This window comes from Dunckerocampus dactyliophorus, chromosome 8 (assembly GCF_027744805.1).
Source record: "Dunckerocampus dactyliophorus isolate RoL2022-P2 chromosome 8, RoL_Ddac_1.1, whole genome shotgun sequence".
Lineage (NCBI taxonomy): Eukaryota > Metazoa > Chordata > Actinopteri > Syngnathiformes > Syngnathidae > Dunckerocampus > Dunckerocampus dactyliophorus.
In genome coordinates, this window is record NC_072826.1 from 9,644,251 (window position 1) to 9,655,303 (window position 11,053).

The 11,053-nt window shown below is 39.2% G+C and overlaps 1 protein-coding gene and 1 non-coding gene across 9 annotated transcripts in view; one reads left to right on the top strand and one right to left on the bottom strand.

The window, feature by feature from the left end:
- LOC129186368 (tensin-2-like) overlaps window positions 1-8,980 on the top strand; it is a 43,304-nt gene extending 34,324 nt beyond the window's left edge. For 5 of the 8 annotated variants that reach the window (XM_054784574.1, XM_054784575.1, XM_054784580.1 and 2 more), the window contains 9 exons: window positions 910-1,700; window positions 1,768-1,899; window positions 4,824-4,916; window positions 5,053-5,130; window positions 5,189-5,281; window positions 5,553-5,721; window positions 5,821-5,889; window positions 7,343-7,372; window positions 7,506-8,980. In XM_054784574.1, the coding sequence (XP_054640549.1) occupies window positions 910-1,700; window positions 1,768-1,899; window positions 4,824-4,916; window positions 5,053-5,130; window positions 5,189-5,281; window positions 5,553-5,721; window positions 5,821-5,889; window positions 7,343-7,372; window positions 7,506-7,650 (1,600 nt within the window). In that variant the 3' untranslated portion in view covers window positions 7,651-8,980. The remainder of the gene's footprint in view (window positions 1-909; window positions 1,701-1,767; window positions 1,900-4,823; window positions 4,917-5,052; window positions 5,131-5,188; window positions 5,282-5,552; window positions 5,722-5,820; window positions 5,890-7,342; window positions 7,373-7,505) is intronic. The other 3 variants (XM_054784577.1, XM_054784578.1, XM_054784579.1) reach the window with 3 other exon arrangements.
- Window positions 8,981-10,492: 1,512 nt separating this feature from the next.
- Window positions 10,493-10,564, bottom strand: trnaq-uug (transfer RNA glutamine (anticodon UUG)). The gene has a single exon. It is a non-coding gene; the product is annotated as a tRNA-Gln (tRNA).
- Between the last annotated feature and the right edge of the window lie 489 nt (window positions 10,565-11,053).

The window sequence follows — 11,053 nt, forward strand, 5'->3', positions numbered from 1 at the left end:
CAAAGTAATGTCTGTTGTGTTCTTGATCATTGATTTATAGTATAATATGTGTTTGAAGGTGTTATAGCAAAATATTTTTTACAAGATTAGGACACAGGACCAGGAAACATTGCACTACAGCAGGGCTGTCCAAGCTTGAGGGCCACATGCTGAAAAATGAAAGGATGCTTTATTTTGTGAACTAATATGCTAAGAAGTTCATAAACTTTATTCTCATAATATTTTGATTTAGTCCCTTAATATTATAACTTTTGGCCAACCTAATTTTGTTTTGTTTGTTTCTCATAATATTACATTACTGTTTTAAAAACAGTAATGTATTTGTTCTTTAATATTTCAAATCTATGCTACTAAAATGACATTCTTTTTTCTCATGCTATGATGACTTTCTTCTTGTAAAATTTTGACCTTTTTCTCCTTAGAATACGACTTTTTTTCTCTTAAAATGTTTTACTATATTCTCGTAAAAATTACAGCTGTATTTTCCATTCCTGCTGTTTTTTTTCCAACTATTTAAACTTTCTTCTTCCATTACGTATAAGTTTATTCCCATAATATTTTGACTTTATTCTCGTAGTATTCCAACTTTTTGTGCAACCTAGTTTTCCAAAAAATACAACTTTATTTGTTGTTTTGTGTATTTCTTATAATATTATGACATTTAAACATTTCTTTTTTCTTTAATATTTCAACTTTAAGCTACTTAATTAAATTATGTAATTTTCCTCATGTATTACTTACCACTTTTTTTGTTAGGTTACAACTTTTTTCTCTTAATATTTTCACTTTATTGTAAAAATACATTTCCATACACTATCTTAAACGATTAGAAGATGTCAGGGGTGTACACTGTGGTCATCGAAGACCATTTCTAGTTTAAACCGATGTTTTTGTTTTCCACGCTTGCAGTGTAAATGCTGTTATCACTCAAAGTGAAGAGGCAAAGACAGAAATCCAAAGCTCCAACATCACCCAACCTTCAAGTGAGCTCTCTCAGAGTTCACCATCTAATGGAAAGCTTGATGAAGCAAAGGTCAAAGGAAATGAAGAGGCTACTAATCAATCTCAGAGTACCACTATTATCATCACCCCTGTCGAAGACCAACTCAATGGCTCAGATCCTCCCGGTGAAGGCCCATCGGCGAACAGCAAAGGTGTATCAGTTAACCTTTCAGCTAGTATCAATCCGAGCCCTTCCAACACTTCTCAAAATTCTCCCATTGAGTCCCTGAACCATAATTCCTCACCAAAGCACTCCCCATCAGCTACAGATCCGCCAGGAAATAGACTAACACCTGAAAGAGACAGCTCAACTGACACCAAGCCACCATCACCTACCCCCGATGGCTATCACACACCAACATTCCCCATAGCATCCTATTACTATCCTATGCTAAGTGTCCCCCATGTCCCATACACTGGCTACACTGCAGTTACAATCCCAGCCATTCAGCCACCGCTCCCAGAGAAGAAACGAATTTCTCCAACACCAGGACCGCTTAACGGGCACACTTCTCTTCTCCAAGGCTCGCCAATCTCTTCACCCACGCACAGTGTGACTTTGTCTCCCTCTATGGGCGAGCTGAGAAAGGGGTCTACACAGTTTAGTAGTAGAGAGGATATGGACATCAGGGTCAATGCTAAGTTTGTCCAAGATAGCTCCAAGTACTGGTACAAACCAAGCATCTCTAGAGACCAAGGTGAGTTTTAATCAAACGACAGTTTATATTACATCCGCTCTCTCATGCATGTCTTCTCTGCCCACAGCCATTGCAGTGTTGAAGGACAAGGAACCAGGAACTTTCCTCATCAGGGACAGTAACTCCTTCCAAGGTGCATATGGTCTGGCCCTCAAGGTGGCCACTCCTCCTCTTAACGCCAACACCACAGGTAGCAAAGGTATCCATCAAACATTGTTTTAACATGTTGACTAAGAGTATGGCAGTCTGTTTTTATTTAAGTCCCAAAGCAAAAAATAATTAGTAGGGTACAGTATAGTCTGATAGCTAAATAAATGCACTGTACATTTTCACCACAATTAATTTATATTTTGAACCAAGCTCTGATACAGCATTTGTATTAAATAAAAAAAAATATATCAAAACTTTAAGACCAGTTGAAAAATTGCAAGAATTTACATGTTGCACTGTTGGATCTTAAGGAGCTGGCAACCAGTCCAGGGTGTATCGCTCCTCTCGCCCAAAGTCAGCTGGGATAGGCTCCAGCACACAAACTGCATAGAAAATGGATGGGTGGATCTTAAGGAGGTTCTAAGTAGAGCTTAAAAAGGAAAAAGGAAGGAAATGGAACTGAGACAAAAACATTTTTGAGTAGGCAATTTATTGCAAACAACCATTAAACTAAAAGAGGCTGTTCAAAAGTTTGACACCACAGCCTAAAAATTCAAAATCTTGGTAAAAATGTGTATTCAATGTCATTTTCTGTCAAGCCTTCACTATCAAGAAATCCTAATGGTAAAGGCAAAAAAAGCTTTCTTTGAATGTGGTCGGACTGTCCCAGTAAGGCAGTCATTTTAAACTTCTTCAACGATTCTGAGGGTTATGGAACAAAAAAGTAATGCTGTTGACCCAAAAAAATATTACTGGCCCTGAGCTGGAGGATCCAATTGGCTGTCCGTCAAGAAACAGGACCATCCTCTGCCCAAATGAAGGTTTCTACTGGTGCAGAGTGCAGTCCAATAACCATGAGACAGCATCTGCGAGAGAAGGGTTTTAAGAGCAAAAAACGTCTTCAAAGGCCTCATCTCCTTCAACGTCACAGAATTGCCTGTTTGAAATTTGCATGAGAGCACCAAACATGGGATATTGAAAGGTGGAAGAAACTTTTACTCTCTGATGAGAAAAAATGTAACCTTGACAGTCCTGATGGCTTCAAACGTTACTGGCATGACAAGGAGATCCCACCTAAGATTTTTTCCACACGGCACAGTTAAGGGGGCGCCATCATGATCTGGGCTGCTTTTATCTTCAATGGAACAATGGCGCTTCAGGTTGTCCAGGGGTGTCAAAAGGCAGCTGGCGGTGTTAATTCCACGACATACATATGTAGATAGATATATACTGTACATGGATGGATGGATGAGAGATAAGAAAAATAAGAAAATAGAATAAGAATAAATAAATAAATATGGAACAGATCACGTCAAATTTGTAGTGCAATATACTGTACATACATAATAATACATAAGGATAATAATACATAATAAGGTGATAAGTCCAGTCCTGTCCCATCCAGGCATTCGACGATCGGTTGATATCGGAATTGGAACAATATCGGCATATCGGTTATTGGCAAAAAAAGCCAATATCAGACATCCCTAGTTTTTATTATTAAGGTAGAAAAAAATCTAACCTACATGGCCCTGTGTGCAAAAGTGATTGCACCCTAAATCTAATAACTTTTTGGGCCACCCTTAGCAGCAACAACTGCAATAAAGCGTCTGCAATAACTTGCAATAAGTCTCTTAAAGCGCTGTGGAGGAATTTTGGTCAATTCATCCTTGCAGAATTGCCGTAATTCAGCCACAGTGGAGGGTTTTCCAGCATGAAGCGTTTTTTTTAAGGTCATGCCACAGCATCTCGATAGGATTCAGGTCAGGACTTTGACTAGGCCACTCCAAAGTCTTCATTTTGTTTTTCTTCAGCTATTCAGAGGTGGACTTGCTGGTGTGTTTTGGATCCTTGTTCTGCTGCAGAACCCAAGTTGGTTTCAGCTTGAGGTCACAAACAGATGGCCGGACATTCTGCTTCAGGATTTTTTGGTAGACAGCAGAATTCATGGTTCCATTTATCACAGCAATTCTTCCAGGTCCTGAAGCAGCAAAACAGCCCCAGACCATCACACTACCACCGCCATATTTTACTGTTGATATGGTGTTCTTTTTCTGAAATGCGCCATTACAGTTACGCCAGATGTAATGGGACACACACCTTCTAAAAAGTGAAACTTTTGTCTCGTCAGACCACAGAGTATTTTCCCGAAGGTCTTGGGGATCATCAAGATGTTTTCTGGCAAAATTGAAAGGAGCCTTAATGTTCTTTTTGTTCAGCAGTGGTTTTTGTCTTGGAACTCTGCCATGCAGGTTGTTTTTGCCCAGTGTCTTTCTTATGGTGGGCCATAAACCACAGTTAAGTTATGTTTTAACGGGGGTAATCACTTTTTCACACAGGGCCATATAGGTTTGGATTTTTTTTCTCCCTTAATAATAAAAAGTTTCATTTAAAAACTACATTTTGTATTCAGTGGTGTTGTCACATGACAATAAAACTCTCTTGAATCTCTTGAATCTCTTGAATCATTAACTGATGTTTACATTTTTTGATGATCTGAAACATTTAAGTGTGACAAACATGCAAAAAAATAAGAACTCAGGAAGGGGGCAAACACATTTTCTCGCACCTGTATATATGGTCATTAAAGCATTACTAAAACAGCAAGTATTAGTGGCCTCAGACTTTTTTTCACTGTACTGAATATATTTGTTATTGTGGTTGGAGTTTACAGTAGTGCAGAACTACCACTACTTTATTTTAGTTACCCTATTAAGCAACATGAGAGGGTCAAAATTAGAAGATGTATGTGAGGGTATACTTTTCACTATAGTTGTGTGTATTACACCCCATTGCATTGTAAAATGCACAGATTGGTTTGATACTATTAAAAGGTAAAAAAAAAAAAAAATTATTACATGCACTGTCTAATGAAGTGTGCTGAGCGTACTCCTTGACAGTCGGTAGTCATGGTTAATGTATTTTGTAAACATACAGTTCCCTTCCCCTCTTACACTATTGAACATCTCACAGCAGAGGTCCAGGAACAGCTAGTGAGACACTTCCTCATCGAGACTGGGCCACGGGGGGTCAAGATCAAGGGCTGTCAGAATGAGTCCTATTTTGGTAAGTTATGTGCTAGACTAGAGGCAACTTCCTCCATATAGTTAAAAAAGTTAGATATACTTGGCATTCTGTAAATAATATTTTTCTTCTACAGAATCCCTGTTCCCTCATTTTCTCTGTCTATTTTTTGCTTTAGGGAGTTTATCTGCGCTGGTGTACCAACATTCAATCACACCAATCTCTCTGCCCTGTGCTCTTCGCATCCCAGAAAGAGGTAACTATGCAAGCAGAAATCAACAACCTCTTTATGAGGTGATGCTATGTAACACAAGGATGCCATGTTTTAGATCTTGTTGGTGAGCTTCAGGGGACAAGAACTGTAACAAACACAAGCACGGCGGCTGACCTCCTCAAACAGGGAGCAGGTAACACAACTTGTATGACTGACCTTTGTTTCCACCAAGAAGAACAGTCCAGTTTTGGAAGAGCTTGCGTTTCCACAGTCAATACCAGTGTTCAGCACGAGGTTGTAGTCATTCAAAAATGTGTAACTGTGCTGTTTGGTGGAAACGGGGCTTCCAACATGAAATGGGGTGGTTGCAATTCTCATATTAGACCAGCAGAGATAATATGATAATAAAGCCTCATCACACACCACACATCCAACAGTACAAAATTGTTGTCTTCTCTCTAAAGCATGCAGCGTTCTCTACCTGAACTCCGTGGAGACTGAATCATTAACGGGACCCGAGGCGGTTTCTAAGGCAACCAAATGTACACTGGCTCTGACTCCACGTCCGTCTGCAACTGTGGTCCATTTCAAGGTTTCTTCTCAGGGCATCACCCTAACTGACAGCAAAAGAAGGTAAATCTTAGACAATGCTCCATATCATGAGTAAAAGGCGACATTTCGGATCCAATAATCGTATGCTGACACAGACCTATTAAACTGTGTTTTGCACAGGTTATTTTTCAGGAGGCACTATCCAATCAGCAGCGTGACTTTCAGCAGTCTTGATCCCCAAGACCAGAGGTAATACAGAAGACACACTACTGAGCATGCACTTGCACTTTTACTGGCAGTTGTCTCTAATAAAGGCAGAAACATCTGTGCTTGTTGCTGACACCCTCTTGCTGTCTTACTGAAATATACCGTAATTTCCGGTGTATAGGACACATCAGTGTTTAAGCCGCACCCACTAATTTGAGAGGAAAACAGATTTGTAAATATATAAGCTGCACATGTCCACGTCTTAAAAAGGCGTATCGTTGCACGCACGATTACGTGAGGACCAGGTAGCTCTTTATTTGACAGGAGCCAATCATTAGCTATGAAAATAAACTCATGACGAGCTTGTCAACCCATTGGAGATCGCAGGAGGTCATTACTCAATATAACTGCCTGACTCACCGTGTCATCTTACAAAGAACGTTAAAATCAACATACAGCAACTTAACACTCAAAAGGCAGCCAAGAAATATACAATACAAGTATCCATACAAGTTTAAAATTAAAAAAACAACTATTTTAACGGCTTCCAATGGTGCGTTTCGTCCCAGCATAGCATTTCATTGGACATGGCTGCCGGGTGGATTGAGGCAGCTGATGAACCATTGCATCATGTCCAATGAAAGGCTGTGCTGGGACGAAACGCATGATGGGAAGCCGTTAAAACAGTTGTTGTTAGGCCTGTCACGATAATCGATAAATCGAACGATTAAAAGAAAAGAGAGAAGAAAAAAAACAAAGTCGATAATTTTGCCACCTCGATAAATTGACATGTGCGTGTATGCTTGTTTGTTTTCGTCGTCTCTCCGTTCCTCCTCTCATTCAGCCTCTTTGTCCCCCAGTACGTGGAGGCGGGGCTACTTGTGAGTGCATACACAGACAGAGTGCTAGCAGTTAGCAAGTTAGCAAGCAACAACTAATATGAATGAAGGCAAAAAAGCCATGGTTTCTAAGCCGAATGCCACAACTCCAGTGTGGCAGTGCAGCAGAACCTTTGTCTCGGCAGTCAAAGCTTACAGAGGCATACTTGTATTGTATATTTCTAAGCTACCGCTTGAGTGTTAAGTTGCTGTATGATGATTTTAGCTTTGTTTGTAAGATGACACCATTCGTCAGACTGTTATATTGAGTAATGACTTCCTGTCATTTGCAATGGGTTGACAAGCTCGTCCACTTATAGCTCCTGATTGGCTCCTGCCAAAGAAAGAGCTACCGTTTCCTCACTGAGTCGTGAGCGACACAGTATTTAAACAATTAGTAGTTCTGAAGTAAAGGAGACGTCACGAGATTAGAACATAGCCATAAATTAGCCACACTGCTGTAAAAGCCACAGGGTTCAAAGTTTAAGACAAAAGTAGAGGCTTATGCACCGGAAATGGCGGTAATTATAATTAATTACAGATTTTTACGAGTTTGATCTCCTTATTCACATATTCCTGCAATTGTTCTCTGTTTCTGTTTGCGTGCCGTGCTTCAGATGGACTAACTGTGATAGCACGTCCAGCAAGTAAGTGCTTGAGTTCCTGTGTCATTTTCCCAACTTTGCATGGCAATTAACTATCTTGACATTGGCTGTTCATACATTTTAGGGCAAAAATGTATTCAGAGTTGAAATAATGTTGCTTACATTTTGGCCGCAGGATGTTTGGGTTTGTGGCGAGGCGCACCGGCAGCAGTACGGCGAATGTATGTCACCTTTTTGCAGAGATGGACCCGGAACAACCTGCTGTGGCTATTGTCAATTTCATCAACAAGGTTATGTTGGGGCCACAGCTACGCAGATGAAACATTGAACGACACTATGACATCACGTGAGGGTACACCTGCACTGTGCAAAAGTCTTTGGCCGTCACTAATCATCTTTTTCACAACAGTTATTTTCACATCGTCAAAACAGTGGTTGGGGGGGACACCCAACGGGGTTGGGTGTCATAATTGATTAGTCTGCTTTTGATTGTGTGGAATAGTATTATGGTCTTGAAGCGTCGAGGCAAATTGGAGTGCACTACTTGGATGCAACCAGCTGAGGCGCTGTTGATTCAATCGCAACTAGTTTATGGCCTGAGGAAGAACATTGGTTGCTTTTTTTTTTTGTTACAAAGGATTTAATTGTTGCATGATTACGCAACAAAAGATACAAAACTCAGGTGCAGACACATTAATTAGCTTTAACTGTTTGAGTCACTGATTGATACTGTATTATAATGGCACTGCCTATCTCTGGCATCCTCCCTGAACCACAACTATGAGGCTCCACAAATCACTTTGAACGGTGTGGCCTGAGCAGAGGCCTGTGCTCAATTGAGTGATATTCTACTTAAAAATGGGCATTATAGGATGGCTAAAGCAACAAATCTGTATGTGGTGTGTGATGGTCTGTGGTCAACTCCCCCCCCCTCCCCGGCTCTCTATTTAATGTATTTAATGACCACACGGCCAAGCTATTGAATCAGATTTCATAAAGTATAATTGCATCACAAATCAGCTTGCAAAGCAAACAATTACAGCGAGGTGTGTATAATTGTGTAAGACGGCGGGCCTTGTGTGGCATATTTCAAATAGTACAGCTTGATATTTAAAAAAAAAACTTTACATTTTGTATAACATTTGTTTTTTATTTCATAGTCTACGTTAATATTTACAGTGACAGGCAGAATGACAAAGAAAGAAATGATATGTAGAAGTAAAAGGAAGGCCAGTTATGAACAAATAAAACAAATTCAAGAGAGAACATCAATACTCATCTTTTTGCGGCTGGAAATAGGATTGCCTTACTTTCTAATGTTAGAATGTTTCACAATCGACGGAAAACAGCACGTAACACTGCTAAGGTCATTTTTAACAGAGACGTTACATCACTTTCTCCATGCCTCAGAATGACCACATGTTTGAAAACAACCAAGATCCTTGGTAACTAAATCAAACCAAATACTTCTTGTGTAAAGATATTTTTAAGTTTGATTTCTTTTTTTTCCATCATTAGCTTTTTGTTACTTTAGTTTTTTTTATATACTGTAAACCTGGACAGTATGACTTCATAATATGTGTTTGTATAAGAAGTAATATATTTTAGGCCTCCTAAGAAGAATTGTATGAAATAAAGTGCTACACAAAAAACACAATACTGTGTATCTCTCATCATTACTAAATGACACATGATCACATCTGGTGTTTCAGATCTGCTGCTGGGATCTTCTAATCATCCATATCTGTGCCATTTAATGGCAGAGGTGGTTAACTGGAATTTTATTTAAAAGCCAATTATATAGTGTGTTCACATTTTATTACATGATTACGTGATGTTAGATTGCACTGTTATGTTGAAAGTGTTAAACACTGGATCATACGTTCCACGACAACAAGCAAATGGCGACAAACCGTGAGCAACCCTATGACCATAAAAATGTCTATTTTTGACACACGGCTCACCCTCTTCCTGCTAGCTTGATGTTCGCGATCTCCTCCCATTTTGGATCGACGTTTGCAATAAAAGTGACTTGTCATTATTAGATTTGATTTAGCTCCATAACACACTTATTAAACGCATTTTTAATTAGAAAATGTACGGGTAATTGGTTCTATGCCCAATCCCGATAATTGTCTTTCCACAAAGTAGAATTCAGGATTAATAAATGAATATTTTCATAGTTCGAGCATAGAAAACCTCTTTATAACTTTCTAAATAACACTCTATAGTCATCTTTACACTCCTATTATTCTTTGTTTACACCACATTGTACAGCACAGCAGGGGCATAAGAGACGGCCGCCGCCAGCATAGCAAGCTACCAAGAACTTGAGGGTTTCAAATGGAGTGGGGCAGAAGGACAAACTAAGAAGTCAAAAACTTACCATTTCCACACAGAATGGGAGGTAAAAAAGTTTCACTCTATCATGTTGAGCATGCCATGGCTGACTACATACAGTGTGAAAGTAATGTAATATAATGTCATGTCTCATTAATGTAACATTACTCACACCAAGTGACCAGAATACTACAACTTATTTAGATATTTTTTGACTAATAGTAGTCCATAGACAACCACGAAAAATGTATTCATTCATTAATGTTTTTTAAAACTGCGAGGGAGCGATGACTTTATAGGTACTCACCACTAATGAACAGTATCAGTTAAACATAGACATAAATATGTCGTGCAATTGTGGGATTTTTATAACGGTGCTACATGTATGCTGTATATTTTGAAAAAAAACGGTCTATAGTAATAATTTTACTAAACTTAACTTATTTTCACCAAAACTCTTGAGTTTGCGAGCCGTGAATGCCGACTTGCGAATGTGCAGATGTAGTGTAGTGTTGTGTATACTTGAGATTTTCTAAGTGTGGTACAGTGAGCCTCTTCCACAAAACACAGTACAGTTATAGTCCCCGAAAAACTAAAGAAAACGAATTTTCTAGAACATATTTATTTTAGGTTTCTGACCATCTGAGATTTTGATTACTTTCGCACTCTATGAACTAAATATCTATTCATTTTGGTTTTAAATGGGTTACAATACTTGGCCGAGCAGGCTTAAAAAATGTTTTTTGACGAATGCCAGCATACAATATATGGCTTTATGTATAAATGTATCCTATTATGAATTTGCAAACGTACAAAAGGACGAGGTCCCGCCGAGATTTGAACTCGGATCGCTGGATTCAAAGTCCAGAGTGCTAACCATTACACCACGGGACCACTGTTGCCTCTGGACGAATCTTACGTTGTTGAAGTGAGACTGTCGTGCATTTTTTGAACGTATGTATCTACGAACTGGAGCTGGTGAAATGATCGACGACGACGTGTGAACAAACGTTGTTTCCTGACAGCTAATAACTGAGCTTCATTGCGCTAATCCAAGCCGACTAGTACGCTAACGTTAGCATGTTATTGTTGTGGAGAATGATGTCGCACATGCTAAATGTATCTCGATAAGGGACCCGCTTATAAACAACGATATTTTCCACAAAACAATACAACTAACAACTCATATGTTGCCAAGAAATGCGTCTACGAGAAGAGAATGTCAAGTCTATTACCCAGTTTGTCACGACTTCCAAGCTAGTTGTGATCATAAGCCATTCAAGCTGCTGAAAATAAAAGCGCTCTCTTCAAAGTAAAAGGGTCAGTGTTGCCAGATGAGAAATGATGAGAAATGATCCTACCAGAAACTTTCAATGTATTTTA